The following is a 24,360-nucleotide window of genomic DNA, read 5'->3' on the forward strand; positions in this document are numbered from 1 at the left end:
TACCCCTTTGTTTTAATTTGGTGACCTTTTGGAACAGACAAGGAAAAAAAAAAAAAGGTTAAAATCCTATCTGGTTGTGTCTAAAGGCAATCATCATTCTGATTCATCAGTAGGCCACGATGTTGTCTGGGTCGTGAACATTAGCAGACATATATTTGTAGCTGAAAGCAAAACATGTCTTCTTTTAAATAAAAAGGAAGACAGAAATCATTTCAACATCTCCCAATCCAGCACTGTCACTGTAATGGTGGACAGCTAGTAACATGCTTCAGGGTTTGTTTTCCCAATACAACCATAAACAGAAAGCATGAGAATCAAGAACGCGATAATAAACATAAATATGACAGTAACATTCATAAAAACAAGGAAATTTGACAATTACCAACATACATTTACAGAGTAATGTAGCTGCAATTCAGATCACCAACAGGATCTATACAGATTTTTTTCCATGGTGATCTTCAAAAACAAATGTGGATTGATCCTCTTCGGATACTAACCCGAATCTTATATACTACGAAATCTCAGCATAATTCAAACCTTTCTACTTGCCATCCCTTCAATCAAACTACTTACAGCGCTATTAGCAATCAAATATATTTACCTGACCAAAAAACACATCATATACACAACACTACTCTTGTCCAAAAATATCCAAAACTCCCTCCTTGTTAATCCTGCTTTGGTTTCTGAAATGGTGGTGGCATTTAGCTTCATTCTATGTACACTTCGATTTTAATTTAACTTCTAAGCCATAGCAGAGATGCTGGAATTCTGGCGATCCCTGTTAAGGCAATCAAATCCTTCTACTCTAACTGTGGCTGGTTTAAGGCCAAACTTCATCCTAACACACCCTGCTTTACGTGCTGATGATGATGCAGATGATGGTGATGGTATTTGCAATGTTGAAAGGGCTGCAAGTCTTTCATCACCAAATCGAGCATCTTGCACAAGTGGATTCGCAGCCCTACTGGGAGGCGACCCACAAAAATATGGGGGTGATGATGCTTCCTGTGTTGCAGATTGTTCTGTCCCCAAATCCTCCTGCTGAACAACCAAAACAAATATTAGTAACCAACACAAAGAATAAACTAAAACAAGTCCATCATAGAAACAACATTAACCCATATTGCTAATACTTGGACACAACATTAGTATGTTCACTTTTTCCTAAATTTCTCTTGGTTACTTGTCCGACATGGTTAAGTTCGATTTTGTCCGGAAAATTTTTCTTATGTTTAGAGAATCATAGCCTCTCCACTTTGGGATCTCCTTTATGTGTCCGACATGAGTATTTTACCAAAAATAAAAAATAAAAAACTCATCATTTAACAAATAAACAAGAAAAAACATTAAAAAAAAACATGTTTCAGATTCAACAATACCTTCTTGAGGATGAAATCTAGAAGCTCTGCACCGGCTTTCAAATCGCTTACCTCGACCTGATGGCTGCAATGAAAAACATAATACTCAATTAAATCGCAACCACTTAAAACAAATCAAATCAACCAAAAACCAAAATAGAGACAAGAAAAAAAATTATACCTCATATGCAATCTCAAGGGCTTGATGGGGTTATTGGCGAGAACCCCAATTCGCCGAGGCTTAGGGCAAACAACAGGGCCGCCCTTTTGATGATCAGAGATTGAGATCAACCCTCTCAATTCCTCATAAGCCGACGCGGCGGCGTTCTGCTGAAGATTGCAGTGATTCATCTTCCCAAAAAAACCACAGCTTCGTAATGAACGCCTATTGGAATAACCAAAAAAAAAAAATGTCAACACCCAGATCTAACAACAGATATTCAATTAGAAAATAACGACAAAGAAACCAACCCAGAGTTTTTGTTTTTATCCTCAAAAGCAAAACACAGATCTAGATCCAGACCTTCAAAATCACAGGTTTATTTGGGGTTAACTGTAGTAAAATCCAGGGTTTATATGATTAAGAAGAGATTTCAAAAGAACACCGGAAACTCTAGCGATTAATTAGAAATCTAAGGGATTAATTAAGAGATAAGAATTAAAATGAAATACCCAGATGGGAAATTCAACTGTTACAGCCAAAAACTTATCAGATCTGTCTTAGAAACGCTTTGAACTTTGACTAAAAAACAGAATTATTTTTCCAACGGAAAAAAATAGAAAGAAAAAAGAAGAAACCAGATTTATACAAAACAAATGAAATTTCGTGAAAAATATATAATTAATCGTACTTGAAAGAAGAAGAAGAGGATTTGAATTCTAGATTTACCAGAAGGAATCCCTCGGAAGAAGAAAAGCAGAGAAAATGTGGGTGCCACGAGGAAAAGAAAGAAAACAAAGGAGGCGAGGAGGAAATTATATAGAGGCCAATTGTGCCACGATGACACGATTTCGTTTTAGACTTTTCTTTTTTTTTTTTAAGTTTTTCTTCTTCTATTTTAATAAAGGGTTGAAAATTATTTCTAAAAAAAAGTTGGAAAAAAGAAAAAGGAGAGTTAAAATAATAAAAAAAAGTCTTGAATTTTATAATTTTATTTAAATAAGTCTTATATTTTACATTTAAATAAATCTTTAATATTTGATTTGCATCTAAATAAATTTTTATTTTTAATTTGTATATAAATAAATCTTAAACTTTTAATTTGTATATAAATAAATTTTTAATATAAATTATTTTTTTATTTGAAATAAGACATTATTTAGATACAAATCAAAATTAAGAGTTTTATTTAAATATAATAACAATATAATAACTTATTTAAGAAAAATGAAATAGTTCAGGGATTTTTTTAATATTTTAGTCAAAAAATTATAATTTAAATCTTAAAAATGTCAACAGATAATGTATGAAGTAAGTAAAATATTTTTTATTCTCATCTCTAAATTTTTATATTATATATATATATTTATATCCAACGAGTATTTTAAATTTATTTATTTATTTATTTTTATATATATTTAATGGTTACGGATAATTCATATACTCATAGTTTAAAAAAACTTAAATTTTATTTTTTAAAATTTTAAAATTTTATTTTATACTAATTTTTTATAAAATTATATTAATATATATTGAGTAGAAATGTATTAATTCTAATTAAACTAAAATAAAATCTTATATTATTTAATAAAAAATATATTTACTAAATATATATAAATATAATATACGAGTATAGATACAGAACAGATGTTATATTATCTATTCTCATCCATATACTTGATAAAAAAAATTTAAAATCATGTTCATTTTCATCCTAAAATTTAATAGCTATCATCATCCTTATTCTATTTAGATAAAAAAATGAATTTTCTAACGAATATGAATAAAATTAATATCCTTAAACTTGATAACTTCGTGTTTTCATTTGTTTAAAAAAAAATTTGACTATAATTGATTAAGTTGATAATATTTAAATATTTCGTTCATAAATTTTATATTCGAGTCTCATTAATAATTTTTATGAACATAATTTATTTCTAAAGTATACAATTTATCTGAACTTTGCAATAGAAAAACCTTTCTCTCGTCATAAGCATTTGAAAAAGAAAATTTAATTGTAAGAGTTTTTTGAAGTTGTTCAAAATTTCATTTTATAATTATTGAATGTTGAAAACAATAATTACACTTTTTAAATAAATTTTTTATGTAACATTTTGTTCCTTTGAAAAAATTCAAGAAGTAGAAAATATATGAACCTTAAACATTGGCTAAGGATCACAATCGTTATCTTAAATTTGTTTTAATAAAGTTAGGCCTTTTATGATTTGATTATATTTTGCATTGATCGCTATCCTATCATAATATTTTTCATTTCATTTGGGTTTGAAATCAATAGTGAGATATGAATTATTATTACTTTGAATTTTATTTAGTATATGCTTTTGATTTGAATTATTTATTTATTTTTTACAATTAAAGTATTAATCAAACAAATTTTTATTATCCTTATATTAATGATTAAAAATGGAAAAATTTTAATAAAAAGTGTGCTTCAATAGTGGTGTTTTTATTTTTAATTTGATATAAAAGGTTTAAACTTTAAAATACGTATGAACTATGATTTATTTTGAATAATTTGACAAATGTGACCTAATAAGATAGTCATTTGTATTGTTGTATATGTTTTTCCTTTAATAATATGTTAATCTAGCTGTTGAATTTTATATTATATTCACGTAAATCATTGATATCAAATTTCAAGTTAATTGAAAATACTTAACTATTTGTTTAAAAATAATAAAATTTAAAACGTCAATATATATTAAAATATATTATGTTTTATGAAAATAGTAGGCATATCGGATTGATCTGAAAGTTTATATTTATGACAAATATAAGTTGATTGTTATATCTAACCACAACAGAGACTTGCCGTTCACTTTGTGACCTATATAAATTTAGATGTAATTTTTTAATTGAGCAAGATAGTTTAAAAAATATTTGTTTTAGGAATTTATATAATCTAATAAATGAGTAGGGTAATTTAAAAAAAAAAAAAAACTGTTTTAACAACCCATTTAATCTAGATGTAATTTTTTTTAAAATAAGCAAGACAATTAAACAAAAGTCTTGTGTTACATGTATTATCATGAAATGCTTTATCATCATCAAAAAATAATTTCAATATCTTAAAAAATATAAACATAAAAAATTTCATTATTTTTAACAAGTCACTTTAAAATTAATATATATATATATATATATATATATATATATATATATATATACATAACTCCTTTCATTTAATGGTTAGATTTCTTTTTCTTTTCATATTTTGTTTTGGGAGTGACTAAATGCACCCTACTTTTTTTTCTCTACACTCTATCTTTTTTTTTTAATTTTTTGCGAGTAAAATTATTTAAATATCCTTTTTACAAATTTTCAGATATTTATATTCCATAAATTTTATAACTTTTCAAAAATATATTTTTGAGAAATATTATGATTTTACGAAAATAGATTGCCGAAATGTGATAACACTTTTCGAAAATATATTTTCAAGAAGTGTGAAATGCATTTTCAAGAAGTTATAATACTTTTCGAAATGCATTTTTGAGAATGGAAGGATTGAAAGTTATTAAAAAATTACAAAACAAAAGATAATTTTGTTAAAATTTTTATGAATTAGTATAAAGAAAAAAATTATTATTAAAAAATAAATTTTAAAATTAATAAAAAACTTTACATTTATTAATTTGATTTTATCTTATGAGGCCCTAATTAAATTAAAGATAAAATTGTAAATATAATTTTTTATAAATTTAAAATTTATCATTTTTAACAAATATTTTTTATATCGATTATTAAAATTTTATAGTAGCTCTAACTAAACTGAACTTTTTGAAAAAATCTTTTTATCTACTTATCACGATGAATTTTTTCAATTAGTATATTAAATTTTGATAAATTATATAGTATTTAGTGATATTATTTATATAGTTTTAAGCAGTTTTTAACTCTAATATGTTAATTAAACCTGAAAGTTCTTTCACCAACCTTCGCAACATTAAAAGTGGAAATATTCAATTAGGTCCTTATAAAATTTTATTCTTTCTTTAAGATCAAAATAATAAAATAAATTTTATATATTAATGTTAAAATTTATGATTTTTTTAATAATAATTTTTTTATTACACTAGTTTATAAAAATTTTAACAAATTCTTTTTTTTTAATTTTCAAAAACTTTAATTCTTCCATTCAAAAATTCATTTTCGAGAAGTATTATAACTTTTCAAATTTGTATTTTCAAGAAGTGCTATGACTTTTCGGAAATGAATGTTATGACTTTTCGGCAATCCATTTTCATAAAGTCATAATACTTTCAAAAATACATTTTTGGAAAATCATAAAATTTATCATATATGAATATCCAAACACTTGTGAGAAGCGTATTTAAATAATTTTACCTACAAAAAATTAAAAAAAAAGTGGGATGTATAGAGAAAAAACAAGGGTGCATTTAGATTTTCCCTTTTGTCTTTCTTAATACATTTCTCATCTCATTATATAATACCTAAAATGCCCTTATCATCTCAAAATTTTCCTAACAATAGTTGTTAACTTATTAAGTCTTGTATACAACTTTCATATAATTGTTTTAGGTTAGATGGTTAGATGATAAATTTGTAAAAGTATTAATTATACTTGAAATTATAAAAGTGTAAAATAAATTAATTTTATATTTATATAACTTTTAACAAGAAAGAAAAAAAATAGGTATAACATTTTTATTTATATTAGCTTAGACCTTAATCTACAACTTTACATGAAAATGGAAGCATAACTAAATAGAATGATTTTATATTGATATATGTGTGTGTATATGTGTATATACACACACACACACATACATATTAGTTGCTTGGGTTTCATATTGAATGCAAGAATTTTTTTTCTTGTGAGTTGTTATATTGAATGCATACCAATTATTTTCCTTTCTTTCTCTTTTTTTTATTTTTTATTTTTGTGCTTTTGTAACTCTTTTCACCCATATTCACTAATGGTTGAATGCCATTCACACCATTCTAGAGATTAGGGGCAACAATTCTTTGGTTTAAAAACTTAAATCATTAACTACCCACGGCAGTTTTTTATTCAAAAAAATAAACTGCTCAATGGCAATTGTTTCATTCATAGGGCTTGGGCCACCCATTATGAATGGACCTATTTCTCCTATTTCTTTTAATATATATATATATATATATTGTTAAGTTGGGAGACTATAATTCACTATAAGCATCAATAAAATTTTAATAAGATTGATATTTTATATGTAATGTTAAAGATAAGTGATTCATAAACCTTTACTAAGGATAGTAAAAAGGAATATTTTTCAAGTTTTTTTCATCATTAGGTGGCTTCATCATGTGGACCATATCATATAAAAATAGGAGTTAATATTATAAATTACTCTTAGGCTACGTTTAGTGCATAGAATTAGTTAAAGGATAGTACTAATTATTCTATCATATGTTTATTATGCACTTAAATAAAAGAATTAGATTATTGAAAGGATTAGATATCCTATACTAATAGGATAACTCTATCTTTTAAAAAGGTAGAGGATTGTTTTCAATCCATAGAATTAAATAATTTATCGTAATTTTTAAATAATGAATTTTTAATTTTACCCTTATATTTAAATTAACAAATATTTCAAAAATTTTTTGCTCTCCAAATATTTTTTACTCTTCATTGACAAAGAAAACCCATTTCTTCTCTATAGAAAAATCCTCACAGTTTCCCAAACTTTTCTTTTCATGTATTCAAGTTCTATTTTTCCTTCAAGATTAAGAGAAAATCCTTCAACCATTTATGAAAGGTTTTTCATCTTGTACTATTATTGTTAAATAAATAAAAGAAATATAAAAACATAAAGGAAATGTAAAGCTATATGCACGAGTATGAAGATTGCATGAAAGGAAAAATGAAAGAAATTTAGAAAAGTACATTCAAAGCTTTTCCTAATTTTTTGTAAGTTTTCTTTTCCTTATTTTAGGTGTTGCTACCAACCTCCTCTCAAAGAGAACCCCCAATTTAACCCTAAAACATTCCATTTAAAGACCAAGACCTTTTCCCTTAGCCCTTTGATCAAATCTTATCCAAAGGGGGATGATGTTTTGTCTTTTTCCTACTAGACTTGTTGACCAAGTAAGCAATGTGGACCATTGGATGATTGTACTCTAAGATATAAAGGTTCATATAATTTACAACAAACTCTCTTGCCTGTTTGTGGAGCTATCTCTCAAGGCATATGAAATTAAAAATTTATCCTTCTTAAGTAAACTAGACCCTGTCATACATTTATTTTGATTTTTCCATTCCAATGCCAAATTTTTGACTTTATTATGCCGAAAAATGATGATGGGGTGTTAGTCTTGAATTGATCCTTATTTTGAAATGATAAAACATTAAAGATAAATAAACTAGATCACGATTTTGAAAAAAGATTTATTTAGTACATATTCTTAAGTTTTATATTTTGGTACTAAATAAATAATATGATTCTCAAAGTTTAAACAAACTTTTCTTGGTTTCATATTTCTCAAACTAAATTTATCTCCAAACATTATTTATTTGAGCTTAAATGAAAGTCCAATTGTTGTTTTTAAAGTGAATTTATTTATTTTAGACTTACTACAATTTTGATAATATTGGTTTTGAGAAATAGATTAACTTAAGAAAGTTGTTTTACAATAACAAAGTTTTCCAATATTGAACTTATTTTATTTTTTTGTATTAATGCACAAAGTTTTAATATTTGAATTTTATATGGTTGGAAAGCTCCTTGAGTCTACTTTCTAATGGATAAACAAAATCAAAATCCATATTTTTTAAGAAAATATTTTGAATTTTTACTAGACACTCTGCAGTTATCTAAAAACTACACAATGGGTAATTTTGAAAATTCACTATAATTCGTACACAGTGAATTAGATAATGACTTTATATGGATAGAAAACCCTTTGAGTCTAGTTTCTAAATCTTTAAACACTTTGTAATTTGGATTTGTATAACTCAAGTTATGATCAAATTAGTAAGTAAAGTATAAAATGGGAAACAACCACCCAACTTGGACAGGATCGATCTCCTTAAGGAAGAGATCGATTGCTTTTTTACCCAAAAATGAATTTTTTGTTAAAATGGTAAGAAGGGATTGATCACCCTATATAGGGGATCAATCACTCCCTAACCAATCGATCCCCTACAAAAAGGATTGATCAATTAGGCTATTTTCAAGCGTAAATTGGTTTAAAACATGAACCAATCAATCCCCTCACAAAAGGGATCGATTGGGTCTGGGCAAAGACATCTTCAATGGCTATTTTATCAAGGATTCAACGGGCTACTTTCACTTTCCAAGCTTCCCCAATGGCTACGTTTTCAATTTCTCTATAAATTGGGCACTCCAACACACCAAGAAGATTGATGAATCAATAGAGTAATAGCTAACAAGCTATATTTTTATTCTCTCAAATAATTAAGAGTTTTTATAGCTTCAAAGTCTATATTTTTGTATTTATTATATCCAAATTATATTTGTTGTTCATTCATCATTTTCTTATACTTAAACTTGGCAAACACTTAGCCTTAAAGAGGTTATTCTATTGTTTGCAAAATTACCTTTGATATACAATGGTGAAGAGAACAAAATATGAGGTATCCTCTTGAGAGCTTTGTAGTGGGTAAAATACTACAAATGGTAGAGGTTTCTATCTTAAGCCTTAAAAAGAAAAAGATATGTTGTATTTTCAATTTAAAGAATAGTAGATTAAAGTCTTGGTGTGGACAACTAAGAAGAAAGGACGTAGGTACCTTGTGGAGAAGGATCGAACCTCTATAAATTATTGTGTTTGATTTTTTTTAGCCCAACCTCCTTACAATTTATTGTTGTTTATATTTGATTTTAGGTTCATTAATTGTTATTATTTGCATTATATTTTCATCAAAAGTGCTTATTGTTTTAATTTTCATTCCACTCTATTGAAATCATTGTTTGGGAAGAATTTAGAGAAATCCAATTCACTTCCCTCTTGGATCAGCATCTCACCTAAAAAGCTAATATGGGGTCTCTAAACCTAAATTCGCACGCACACTTAAATTTTGATCTCATTTTGATTAAATTTATGAAAATGCCCCTAAATAACTTTTTTGGGCTTTTACGGTTCATTTAAGGTTAAAATTTAATTTTTAAGATCCCAAATTATAATTTTATTAAGCTTTAACTAGTTTAACTTAGTTTAACAAAAATTTGATTGAGGGGTATTTTGGTTCAAAAATTTAAGTTTTTTATCAAATCTAGGGTTGTCCCATTGATTTTTTTTTTAAATCCATGATTTGACTCGAGTTTTACCAAGTTTCACTTTTTCAACCCAAATTCAACCAACAAATTGATTAGAGGTTTTTCAAAGCCTTTCCATATCCATTGACCTACAATTCTGTTTTCAAATAATTTTAAAACTTTCCCTTCGATTTTTATTTCAAAAAGGTAAGTGTGACTAAATTTAATTAAGTTGACTTTAAAAGTTACTTTTGATTTTACTTTAACTTTCAACATTTTTTTTATTGTCAAATCTAAAATCAATTTATTTAAAAAATTTAAAATATCTATGAAGTTTAAAACTTCTCGAAAAAGATCGAGTCTCCATTTTAGAATGTCAAATTTGATTAAAACATATCCAAATAAAATTAGATGTCTATAAATATATATACTTATTGTTAAGTAAAAAACTCACATCCATAAAACTACAAATTTAAATATTTTATGACCATACAATTCCAAAACATTAGTACAATATGCTATAACATGGTAACATTATAGTATTATAGTATTTAGAATCACAAGTCACAACTCATATGTGCATAATGCAACCTTCTTTTTTTCATTTCTTATTCAATACCAGTTTTTTTTATAAAAAGTCTTCTTTTTCAAAAAAAAAAAAATCTTATAAAATTCATTTTAAAAAAGTGATCTTAGAAGGAATTCATATTTAAAAGTGAAAACCCAATTTGTATAATTGAAAATTGCTTGTATGCATTCAATTCATGTGAATGCAATTGGATTTATAATTAATTTAAACAAAAAGATAATGAAAATGATGCTTTTTTTTTCAGAAAACAATAAAACATATAAATAGTTAAATTAAATATTAGAGCATTCAAATTTGGTACTTCTGAAATAAAAAATAAAAAATTAAGTGTGAATATGGATGGTCGGCATTTGACTTTGACGAAGAAGGAAAGGAACAAAAATGAAAAAGCCATAAAATAATTCACTTATCAAAGCCGGCGTACACGATATCACATGTCATAGCTTTTTAAAAAACTTTTTTCATTATTTCGATGATAGTTGCATTTATAATTATATTATTTAATTATTTAATTTATTATGAGACATTATTTGATAAAGTAACAGTAATTTTTTTAACATAAGAAATAAATTTAAGATAGTAACATGTTTGATTTTTTAAAATTAATTTTTTATATCATATATGTTATCATTTTAATTTTATTTATGAAATTAAAAAAGTTTTTACTGGTAATTTTGATAATTTCTTATTTCCTATTTCATTTTATGATAAGTAAGTTTTTTTTATTTATTTGCTATCAAAGTATTTAATTTTTTATTGATGTAAAAGTAAATAGTAATATAATATTTTGTTATCAGTACACTTATTTGTAGTCAGATTACTTCATTTATACGATCACTACTAAATTTTATTACTTCAATAATTATTTCTTAATGAATTACTTAATTTTTCATTTGATTTAATAAAAATTAATATTTTTAAATTTCTTATTGTTTCATTTATTTGTTTTTTTAGTTACTTTAATTTGTTATTTGGACTGATAAAAAGTGGTTTACTATCTTTTGTTACATTTTACTTATATTTTTATCAAATTAATTAATTTGTTCATTTTTTTCATTTTGTTTTATTTAATTTTAGTTTTTTTTCTTATTAATTTATTTACATTTACATGTATATTTTTATTTATTTCATTTTTTTACTTACTCTTTATTTATTTTTATGTATATTTATCAAGGATATATTTTAATTGTTTGAATATATAAAAAAAAATAGAACTAAAACATTTAGATTAATTAGGTAATAAATAATAATTTGTAAATATATAAATCCGATTATGAAATTTTAAAGGTCAATAATGGTTGATCTATTAGAAATTTTTAGGTAAAAAGTTTTATTTAATTTTTTAGAATTGCAAAGAATTTAGATAAAATCTTAATAACAATAAATTAAAAATAAAAATAAAAATAAAAAATTTTTTAAAATTTTGAAAGTAAATGAAAATTATTCTAATGATAAAATTCTAAAAGTCAAGAATGACCGATTTCTTAAAAATTTTTAGGCAAAAAATATTTCTAAACATATACCAAATAGTGAAAATTTTAGGAAAATTTCAATAAAAAATAATTTATATTTATTTTCAAACAAATAGTAAATAAAATTTAATCCTTGTAAAAGTTTAGAAATCAATGAAAATTATTCTAAGGATAAAATTCTAAAAATTTAGAAATGGTTAATTTCTTAAAATTTTTTAGATGAGAATTTTTCCTAAAAGTATCCCAAACGATGAAAATTTTGGGAAAATTTTAATAAAACTAATTTATATTTATTCTCAAAAAATAAAAAATAAAAATGTAACTTTTGTTAAATATTCATAAAAATAAATTTGATAATGAAATTTTTAAAAATCACAACTTTTTGATTTTTTAAGAAATTTTTTAATAAGAAAATATTTTTAATATAACCAAACGATAAAAGATTTAGATACTTTTTTAAAAAATAAAAAATAAAAGAATTAAAATTAAAATTAAAATTAATATAAACTTTTTCATAAGTTATTAACAATTCTTACAATGGAACATTTTCAACAAAATGAATGAAATTTTTTGATACTCTTAAAGTGAAGAGAGTTATTTAGCAATTTGTAATAGTGATAGCAAAAAAACTTAAATTTCTTTTGAATATTGTAAATAATAAAATTTAAGAAAAACAAAATAATAAAAAGACTTTTTTAATCAAGACAACTTTAGGGTGATATAAGATTAATTGATACTATTTTTAGATGGGTATTATAGGAATGCTAATACTCTCTTCACACGTAACCGTGTTCTCGAATTTAGGTTTGGTTAGTAAAATAGAACCTATTTTTTTAAGAAATCTTAACTAAGCTTAGGAATTTTTTTAAAGAGGACAAATTCACCTAAATGGCCAATCACTCTTAATAAAAATGATTGGTGGTGACACCATATTTTTGTCTAGCGGTCGAGTTCTTGGACTTGTATATTATGACAATTATTTATTATCAAATTGCTTTAATAACTTGATTATGATGTATAATAATTGATTATATAAAATAATATTTGATTATAATTGTAACTTCAAAAAAATAATCATATTATTATTGAATTACTTAAATTTTCATTTGACGTAATAAAAAGATATTATTAAATTTTTTATTGTTACATTTTTTATTACTTTAATTTGTTATTCAAGATGATAAAAAGTGATATTACTATCTTATGTTACATTTTACTTATATTTTTATCATATTAATTAATGATCTAATTATGTCAGAAGTTTCTATATTTTGAGAAACTTCAAAATTTAGTCTCTTTATTGTAATTCATACAAATTTAGTTATTGTACTGTTTTGATTTAATAATTCTAGTCTAATCATTAACATCATCTAATTTTTTGCATTAAAAATTTTGATATGGTTATTGACTTGCTAACATAGATATTAACTTTGATGATGCAGCATTTTCATTGGATATAAATGAAACTGATGATAACATGTATTAATTAAAATGCCACATAGCAAATTAACTAATTCACATCATGAGCAATAATGAAAGCTTTCATAGTGTCCTTCATTGAGTGTATTTTATACTTTTAAACATGATAGATTGCCTTTCTCCAAAATTTATATCAAAAACTTGAGTCATAGAATCACTCTTAGGTTGTTAGATATATAAAAAATAGAATCTAAGTTCCGATACCAATTGTTAGCTCAAGTGTAGATAACAATTTAAGAGAATGATGAATTGGATTGTTTCCAAATTCTTTTCCAAAACTGACTTTCAATAATTTGAACAAAAAATTTAAAGCAATAAAGTTTTTTTATGAAAATTTGATGAGATTAACAATAATAAAGAAAATTAAAGCACATATAAACAACAATGAAAATAAAAAAGTAGAGATAGAGAAATCAAATACTAAGATTTATAGATGTTTAGTTTTTTTCCAAAGACACTTATGTCTTCTCCCTTAGCTATCTTAGCCAAAAATAATCCACTATATCTTAAGTCTTACAAATAGCCTATCCAAGGCTAAGAGTACAATTAATCAAAAACCTTTAATGGTTTTTCTCAAAATCTTACAAATGCACTTAAGGGTTTTTGCAATCTCAAATGAGAGACAAGTGTTTTTGGAAACTAAACAACCTCACTAAAGTTGGTTGTTTGCCTAATTAAGTACAAAGAATGATAAATAAAGAACAAATATAATTTGGATATAAAATGGAAAGAATTAAAGTTCTAATCTTTAGAATACTCTTGAATTCTTGAGAGAATGAAGGCAAGGATTTTTTTATATTTGCTCTCTTACTTCATAAGTATGTTGGCATACTCTATTTATAGAAAAAATGAGTTTGTAGCTATTGGAGAAGATTGAAAAATGAAAATGCATGCTTTTCTCCTTTTAAAGTAGTCGTTAATGGCTATCAAGAGCAAAAGAATTGATTGAGCACATTAGAGGATCAATTTGGTCTTGATTTTAATTCAAATTTTGATTGTTGCAAGGAATAGATCTATCCACTTTAACAGGGGATCCATCAGGTAAGCCTGGTTTTGCATTTGAAGTAGTTCTAGATGAATAGTGCAGTCAGCTATCTTAATATAAATCTTATTTTGTACTTTACTTACTAATTTAATCATATCTTGAGTTATACAACTCTAAATTAAGGTTCGTTTAAATATTTAGAATCTAGATTTAAAGTGCTTTCTATCAATATAACATTTAACATCCAATTCTATGTATAAAAATTATAGTAAGTTTTCAAAACTACCATTTATGCAGTTGTTAGATAGCTTCTATAGCTTTTAGTAAGAATTCAAAATCTTTTTATTTGATTCATTAGAAAGTGAACTAAAATAGCTTTCTAACCATATAAAATTTGAATATTAAAACTTTATAAATTAATAAAAAAAATAAAACAAAATCAATGTTAAAAAACATTATTCTTACAAAACATATTTCTCTAGTTAATCCATTTCTCAAAACCAATATTATCAAAATTATCTTGAGTTCATTATGAATAAATTCACTTTTGTTAGCTCAAAGACTTGAATAAACCAAGAGGGGGTGAATTGGTTTTAATAAAATTTTTTAAGATAATATTCAATAACCATAAATTATCAAAACAAATAAGCACAATAGATGAATATAAATAAGAGATAGGGTTAAAGAATTTAACACCAAGATTTTTAGAGGTTCGGTCCTTTCTTAAGCACCTACGTTCTCTCCCTTAGCCTCTCTTGCTAAGGATTTCAATCCACTATTAGATAAAGATTACAACCAAGCTTTCACAAAGCTTTACAAACTCAACAACATATACCCTTAAGGGTTATCCTCCCCCTTAAGCTTACACACTCATAATAAAAAAATTTAGAAGTGTTTTACAAACTTTAAGAACCTCACAAAGGTTAGGTGTTTGTTAAGTTGAAGTACATAAAGGTATATATAAGAAAGTAGAGAAAAATCAATATGAATTATGCATTTTTTCTCTTTTTACAGCTTTGAATGCTTGAACATATTGGTAGGTGAATAGCAATAAGTTTCTTTAGCTCTTATTGCTCCTGGTCTGCAGTGAAATGCTTGATTTATAGTTAGAAAGAAGTTGAGAGCCATTGGAATGCATTTAATGCTTCAAACCTGTAAAAATTTTAGCAAAAAAATAGCTGTTGGAAGTTTCTGACCTTCAGGGGATCGATCCTTTCCCTTAGGGAGTCGATTGGTTCATGTTTGAGAAGGCTTGATTTTGTGTCTGTTTTGCCTTACCCGATCGATCCCCTAAAGTCTTTAGGTGATCGATCATTTATGTGGGGGAATCAATCCCTTTTCTGGGTTTCAACACTTGGGGAGCATTCTGTTTGAACAACTGATCAATCCATTTAAAAGAAGATCAATCCATTTAAAAGAAGATCAATCCCTTACCTTAGGTGATCGATCTTTTATGTAGGGGATCGATCCCTTTTTTAAAAAATTTCACGATGAAAACATTCTATATGAAAAAGTGATTGATCCTTTGAATGAGGGGATTGATCTGTTCAGCTTGAAACTCCAACCAATCGATCCTTACCTGTAGGGATCGATCAGTTTTTACCAAATCTTGAAAACTTTCGATTCTGGTTGAAATAGGGTCGATCCATTTTTCTAAGAGATCGATCTGATAAATGAGGGATCGATCCCTTCCCTTAGAGGATCAATCCATTCTATCAAAACTTGCATAAATCATGTTTTGTTCTCAAAATTTGAGTTGTTTTGGTTCTCAAATGAATTTTGGCAAGATAGAAAGGTGAAAAAATGTTCAATTTAAGCTTAGACAAGATTGAAACAAGTTTGACAAATTTTTATTTGTCAAATCAAAACTCTTAATCAATTCAAGGCCAACAATCTCTTCCTTTTTGTTATGACAAAACCAAGTGAAAATTTTGCTTAAAAATATTTTTCCTTTTGAAAAACAAGCTCCCCCTTAATCTATGAAAAACAAACTCCCCCTGAAAAATATAACTCCCTATGAATTTAAGCATTAGTTATAAGCCAACAAAGCAAACTCAATATCACCAAACCAATATCATTATAATCATCAAAGCAATTTTTCATACAATATTTCTCTTCTTTTTTGCCATAGCAAAAAAGATGAAAGAAAGTAAAGTGAAACTAAATGAGAGAAAATCAATTTAAGGCCATTGAATCATCAACCATTAAACAATAAGAGCACATGCCATATGAGAATGAAAGATGAATTTCATTGATATAAAGATTAAATACCAACATTTACAAACCAAAATGCAATATGATCATTCAAACATACAATCATGCATAAATAACAGAAAAATTTAGATAAACACATATTTGATCAATCAATAGTGCATTATTCATCCTAGCATCAAGAAATTTACTTTAAGGAACATTCATCATACTAAGTTCACCTCTAATTGCATAAAATCTATCATTATCAAGAGGTTTTATGAAGATATCAGCTAGTTGATGCAAGGTATCCATATATTCAAGCACAATATCACCCTTTTGAATATGATCCCTAATAAAATGATGCCTAATTTCAATATGTTTGGTTCTAGAGTGTTAAATTGGATTTTTGATGAGATTGATGGCACTAGTATTGTCACATTTAATGGGAATATGATCCATGGTTATTCCAAAATCCTTCAATTGTTGCTTAATCCACAAAACTTGAGCACAACAACTTCTGACTACCATATATTCAGCTTCGGTTGTAGATTGAGCAATACCATTTTGTTTCTTGGAAAACCATGATATGAGCATATTTTCAAGCAATTGACAAGTGCCAGAGGTGTTTTTTTTTATCAATTTTGCACCCATCAAAATCAGCATCAAAATAGGCATATAAAGCAAAAGATGAACTTTTTGGATACCATAATCCTAAATTAGTGGTGTCTTTAAAGTACTTAAAAATTCTTTTGACAGCAGATAAATGTGACTCTCTAGGTGAAGAGTAAAATCTAACACATAAACATACAGTAAACATAATATTAGGTTTACTTGCAATGAGATATAGTAATGAACCAATCATAGACCTATATAGTTTAGAGTCAACACATTTACTTCATTTATCCTTTTCAAGTTTTGTTAAAGTGCTCATTGGTGTTAAGCAAGGCTTTGATTCTTTCAATCTAAACTTTATAAGCAAATCCTTGATGTATTTGGCTTGATTGATAAATGTGTCATCTTTTGTTTGCTTTACTTGTAGTCCCAAGAAGAATGTGAGTTTCCCCATCATGGTCATTTCAAATTCACCTTGCATAATCTTTGCAAATTCTTGACAAAGAGTTTCATTAGTAGCACAAAATATAATATCATCAACATAAATTTGCATTATGATAATGTCTTTTCTTTTTGTTTTAATAAAAAGTGTAGTATCAACCTTTCCTCTATTAAATCGTTTTCTATCAAAAAATTTGGCAATCTTTCATACCAAGCTCTAGGAGCTTGTTTTAAACCATATAATGCTTTTGTCAATTTATACACATGATTTGGAAATTTTGGATTTTCAAAACTGGGAGGTTGTTCTACATACACTTTTTCATTTATAAAACCATTAAAAAATGCACTCTTAACATCCATTTGAAGAAGCTTAAAATTTTTAAAATATGCAAATGCAAGCAATATTCTTATGGCCTCTAAACTTGCAACCGGGCATAGGTTTCATCATAATTAATTCCTTCTTCTTAACTATACCCTTGAGCTACCAATCTAGCTTTGTTTCTAATAACATTCCCATGTTCATCCATTTTATTTCTAAAAATCCATTTTGTGCCTATGGTAGGATGATCACTAGGCCTAGGTACAAGATTCCATACTTGACTTCTTTTAAATTGGTTTAATTTCTCTTGCATGGCCAATATCCAATGATCATCTCCTAAGGCTCCATCTATATTTTAGGTTCAAAATGAGATAAAAAAGCAACATAATTGCATACATTATAAAAGGATCTAGTTCTTACCCTTTCAGTTGGATCACCAATGATTTTATTATCTTTGACATACTTCTTTTCTCCAGGATGATTTGATTCTCTCTCTATGTGTTGTGGCTCATCCATAAACTCATCATCTTTCTTTTAATTGTTCTCCTCAATGTTATAAGGTGCATCATTCATCTACTCTTAAAGTATACATACATCATCATCATCAAGAAGCACTTTTCTTGAAAGTGAGTTAGATTATAAAAAATAACATGTATAGATTCAAATAATATCCTAGGAAAATTCTTTTATCACTTTTTGCATCAAATTTACCAAGATCATCTTTTTCATTATTCAAAATAAAGCATTTGCAACCAAAAGGATGAAAATAACTTTTGTTAGGCATTTTTCCTTTAAAAAGCTCATAAAGGGTTTTCTTCAAAACTGACCTAATCATAGCTCTATTTATAATGTAACAAAAAGTATTTGATTTTTACCCAAAAATATCTAGGCAAATTATTTTCACAAAGCATGGTTCTAGCCATTTCTTTTAGAGTTCTATTTCTTTTTTCTAGTACCCCATTTTGTTAAAGAGTTCTAGGAGCAAAAAAATTATGGCTAATACCATTTTCATTACAAAATACATTAAAGCCAAGATTTTTAAATTCCTTTCCGTGATCACTTCTAATACTAGTAATTGAATAACCTTTTTCATTTTGTATTTGTTTGCTAAAAGTGATGAATTTTTCCAAAGCCTCATTCTTTGAATACAAAAAGAGAACCCATGTGAATATAGTAAAATCATCAACAATAACAAACCCATATTATTTTCCACCAAGACTCATTGTTCTAATAGGGCCAAAAAGATCCATATGAAGTAGTTGAAGAGGTCTAGTAGTTGAAATACAATTCTTAGGTTTGAAAGAAATTCTTCTATGTTTTTCTTGAGCACATGCATCACAAACCTTGTCATTTTCATATTTTAGCGTTGGCAAACCAACAACAAAATCATTTTGAGAGAGTTTTAAAATTACATGCATACTTGCATGTCCAAGCCTTCTATGCCAAATCTAATTTTCATTTTTTTTTAGCCATAAAACAAACATTTTTAAAGGATAAGTCATCTAGATGCACTACATAAATGCTTCATTGACGATATCTAACAAAAATAAATTTGTTAGTTTTGATATCAATTACTTTACAGCACATGGATTCAAATACAACTCTAAATCCTTTATCACACAATTGACTAATGCTAAGTAAGTTATGCTTGAGTCCTTTCACAAGTAAAACATTTTTAATAGTAGTAGAGGAATTGTTACCAATTGAGCCAATCCCTTCAATTTGGCCTTTAAAGTTGTTACCAAATGTAACATCTCCTCTATTTTTAGCTTTCAAGTCCTTAAAAAGAGTTTTGTCATCGGTCATATGTTTTAAGCATCCACTATCAAGGTACCACAGATTGTTCTTGCTTGAATTGGCTTTGTAGCAATGCTCATCTACTTACAAAAACACAATTAAAGTTTTGTTTTGGGTACCCAAATTTTTTTGGGTCCTTGAGTGTTAGTACTAACAATTTTTATGCCTTTTAAAATATATTTCATTTTAGTAATCTCATTTTGAGATGTGTTAACTCCTTTTGGAATCTACATTTTTCTAATGAACTTACCTCTATAAGTGATATTCTTTAAGGGACAATATTATATTGAATGACCCAATTTATGACAATGTGCACATATGCTGGATGGATCATTTGGTTTAACAAGAAAATTTTTTAAATGAGTTTCTTTGTTGCCACCATTATAAACTAGTCCATCTTTATTAAAAAAAGCTCTTTGTGTTTCAAGCATATCATTGAGCTTTTGATGTCTTATATAAAATCTGGAAAATGAATTATGCAAATTTTCATTTTTCTTAGTCAAGTCATTGACATTCAACTTCAAGAGCTTAATTTCATTTTCTAGGTCTTTTTTTACCTTAGTCAATGTTTCACTTTCTAGTTTCAATTTTGAGACCATTTTCTTATATTTCATGCTCATGTTCTTAAATTTTATAACTAACTCATCATAAGCATCTTGTAGTTCATCAAATGTGTATGAATTTAAATCACATAAACTAGAGGTTACTTCGGACTCATCAAGAGCCATGAGACATAAATTGACTAATTTTCTTTCATTTGATTCATCATCGGAGAAGTCGTTATCACTCCATGTTGTTACCATAACTTTCTTCTTTGGCTTTGTCATGTTTTACTTTTTCAACATAGTACAATCAAGTTTAATGTGACCCGATTTATTACATTCATAACAAATAATTTGGTCTCTTTCTTTTTTACTTGATTCCCCTTTAGTCATCTCCATTTGTGGTCTTTTTCTACTGAAGAACTTGTTCATCCTCACGAACTTCTTGAACCTCTTTGCAAATATGACCATCTCTTCATCTTCATCATTTTTCTTTTCTCTAAAATTTTTTTCATCTTTTTGAAAGGTAGATTTGAGAGCAATGTCACCTTTTTTGATTAGCTCATGTACCCTTTTGATCTTTATTTCATAAGTGAGGAGAAAGCTCATTAGTTTATCTAAAAATAATGTGTGAAGAATTTTGGATTCTTCAATGGCTGTCACTTTGGCTTCCCAGCTCTTAAGTAGACTATTGAGAATTTTTTCATCATTTCCACATTTGAGTAAGTTTTTTCAAGAGCTTTTAAACTATTAATGATGTTGGTGAAATGATTTGACATCTCACTAATGATTTCATATGGTTTCATCTTGAATAGTTCATAATCGTGAGTGAGCATGCCAATTTTTATCTCTTTCACTTGATTAGTACCTTCATGAGTAATAGCCAGCTTATCCCAAATTTTTTTGCATTTTCACACAAGAAAACTCTATTGTACTCACTTGGCCCCAATGCACAAAAGAGTGTATGCATTACTTTGGCATTGAGTTGAGCCATCTTCATGTCATTGACATCTCATTCACTCTATAGCTTGATCACCTCCTTACCATCCACCATCTTCATTAAAATTTGAGAACCATTTACAATGACCCTCCAGACTTCATAATCATTAGCTTGAATGTACAGCCTCATCTTAGTCTTTTAATAGGATTAGTTGTCACCAGCAAAGAGAGGAGGTCTTACAATTGAATGCCCTTCACTTTCAAGAGATGTTGCAACTATTTCATTTACCATGAGACACATCTCTTGTTAGCCAGTATAGTTGTTGTAGCTTGTGGATGGTTTTTCCATTTTGATTATCATATTTTTTTGAGCCATTTTTAGGATCACTCGTGGACTGTTAAACCTACAAAAAAGAGTACGAGCTCTGATACCAATTGTTAGCTTAAAGACTTGAATAAACCAAAATGGGGTGAATTGATTTTAATAAAATTTTCTAAGATAATATTCAATAACCATAAATTATCAAAATAAATAAGCACAATAGAAGAATATAAACAAGAGATAGGGTTAGAGAATTTAATACCAAGATTTATAGAGGTTCGATCTTTTTTTAGGTACTTACGTCCTCTCCTTTAGCCTCTCTTGCTAAGGAGTTCAATCCACTATTAGATGAAGATTACAACCAAGCTTTCACAAAACTCTACAAACTCAACAACATACACTCTTAAGGGTTATCCTCCCCCTTAAGCTTACACACTCACAATATAGAAATTTAAAAGTGTTTGACAAACTTTAAGAACCTCATAAAGGTTCAGTGTTTGCTAAATTGAAGTACACAAAGGTATATATAAGAAAGTAGAGAAAAATTGATATAAATTTTATACTTTTTCTCTTTTTACAGCTTTGAATGCTTGAGCAGATTGGTAGGGATCGATCCATTTTTTAGGTTTCAACACTTAGGGAGCATTCTGTTTGAACAACCGATCGATCCCTTTAAAAGGGGATCGATCCCTTACCTTAGGTGATCGATCCCTTATGTAAGGGATCAATTTATTTTCTAAAAAATTTCACGAAGAAAGCATTCTGTATGAAAAAGTGATCGATTGCTTGAATGAGGAGATCAATCCGTTCAGCTTGAAACCCCAACTAATTGATCCCTACAGGGAGGGGATCAATCGATTTTTGCCAAATCTTGAGAACTTTCGATTCTGGTTGAAAATAGGATCGATCTTTTTTTCTAGGGGATCGATCTGGTAAATGAGGGGATCGATCCTTTCCCTTATGGGATCAATCCCTTCTATCAAAACTTGCATAAATCATGTTTTGTTCCGAGAATTTGAGTTTTTTTGGTTCTCAAATGAATTTTGGCAAGATAAAAGGGTGAAAAAATGTTCAATTTAAGCTTAGACAAGATTGAAACAAGTTTGGCAAATTTTTATTTTGTCAAATCAGAACTCTTAATCAATTCAAGGTCAACAACTTTAAAAGAAATAATTGGACTTTCAATTAAGCTTAACTAAATAATTTTTTTAAATGGTTTTGATTAAAAAAATACAAAAACATAAATAAAGGTTTGTTTAAACTTAAAAACATTTTACCGAGAATTGTCAATCTTGAAAATTTATATTTTTTATATAAACATTAAGACCAATCTTTTCAAAATTTTTTTAGGATATTTTTCAAATCAAATATCACTTTGAAAAATATATTACTTATTTAATATCAAAAAAATAATAAAACTACAAAACATGTATTTTTAGCTTATTTAGCTTTATCATTTATTTGAGCTTTTTCAAAATCTTAATAAAGCTTATTTAGCTTAATGTTTTATCATTTCAAAACAAAAATCAATTCAAGGATAACATAAATTATACAACAACAAAAGGCCATGAAAGGAAGCTCTCGCCCATAGTGTTTCTCATGATGGTTGTAGATACCTAATTTTGTTCAGGGTAAATTCTAATTAATTTTGAAGCCTTTAAAGTTTGGCCCAATTTGTACCTAACATTTCTTTAACATTTACGATTTTTAAAATTGAATTTTTGATTAATGTGACCCAAATGCCCTTAGGTTAAACTTGGTTAAATAAAGTCAAACTTGGTCAAAATCGATCAAACTTGATCAAACTTGAGTCAATCCTTGAAATTCACAACTGAATGGGACTATTAAAGCTCAAGATTTATAAAATTGTAATTTTGATGCACTAAAAGCCATGATTGCAGCTTTGAAGGGATAAAATTACCAAAATACCTTTTAGGGGTATTTTTGTAATTTGATCTTTTCAAGGTCAGTTTTTGGTAAAAACTCAAGATCGTGTTTTGATATTATTTCATGAATCATAATAGCGCTTTGAAAGAGTTAAAATTATCAAAATATCATCATAGATATTTTCATAATTTAACTTTTTTCAAGTCAATTTTTTACCTTTCCCAGGTCAATTTTTGACCAAAAAGTTCAAATCATATTTTGATATTATTTCATGATTTTTTATGCATTAAAAACCCTAATGGCACCTCAAAAAGAGTGAAATTACCAAAATACCATTTAGGGGTATTTTCATAATTTGACTTTTCTAAGGTTGTTTTTTCACGAAAAGCTTCAAACCATGATTAGATATTATTTTATGAATTTTGGTGTATTAAAATCACAATAATAAAGATAGGATATTAAGTTTTTAAGAAAATCATGTAAAAAAACAAAGAGCACAAATGGAGGTAAAATAGTATTTTCCCATCAAGTCAACTACACTAGAACTTAAATTTTTTGCTGTATTCATTTTGAACCATTGATCTTTCAAGGGTTTAAATCTTAGGGCCAAATGTGGTCACTTGATCAATAAGCATAAAGAAAAAAAGAAGGATTATGCTAGCCATTAGGTGAAAAATTGATCAAAGGGCTAAGAGATTTTGGCTTGGCCTTTATATTCATCATATAGGGCTAAAAAAGAGGAAGAGGCAGCAAGGAAAAGTGGTGAGAAAGGCAACAAAAATGAAGAAAAAAAATTTTGAAAAAAGCTTGAAAGGAATAATTTCTTCTTCATTTTCATGTATTTCATGCAAGTTCCATATCTAACCATATACTTTTATTTTATTTTTAGAAATTCTTTTCATAGTGGTTTTCTTCCATATTTTCATCTTTGAGTCAGTAAATTTAACCAACCAAATCACAGGTATAGTTTGAAATATAGGTGAATCAATAATCAACCACAAATCCACCATGAAGTT

The 24,360-nt window shown here is 26.9% G+C and overlaps 1 protein-coding gene across 12 annotated transcripts; it reads right to left on the reverse strand.

The window, feature by feature from the left end:
- Nucleotides 1–329: 329 nt before the first annotated feature.
- Nucleotides 330–2,302, reverse strand: LOC111314706 (uncharacterized). 12 transcript variants are annotated; one of them, XM_022916334.2, is made up of 5 exons: nt 2,254–2,302; nt 1,836–1,887; nt 1,546–1,749; nt 1,386–1,449; nt 330–1,047 (listed from the first exon to the last, which is right to left on the reverse strand). In XM_022916334.2, the coding sequence occupies exons 3-5, from the start codon at nt 1,713–1,715 to the stop codon at nt 748–750; spliced, it is 534 nt and encodes a 177-aa protein (XP_022772069.1). In that variant the 5' UTR covers nt 1,716–1,749; nt 1,836–1,887; nt 2,254–2,302; the 3' UTR covers nt 330–747. The 12 variants fall into 12 exon arrangements, with proteins under 12 accessions (XP_022772069.1, XP_089608623.1, XP_089608626.1 ...); XM_089752497.1 differs by lacking the exon at nt 1,836–1,887 and adding an exon at nt 1,888–1,917; XM_089752500.1 differs by having other exon boundaries at nt 330–1,044; nt 1,836–1,917.
- Nucleotides 2,303–24,360: the final 22,058 nt, after the last annotated feature.

The sequence above is a fragment of the Durio zibethinus genome, chromosome 23 (assembly GCF_047325235.1).
Source record: "Durio zibethinus cultivar Kanyao isolate XHJ-2024 chromosome 23, ASM4732523v1, whole genome shotgun sequence".
In the NCBI taxonomy this organism is placed as follows: domain Eukaryota; kingdom Viridiplantae; phylum Streptophyta; class Magnoliopsida; order Malvales; family Malvaceae; genus Durio; species Durio zibethinus.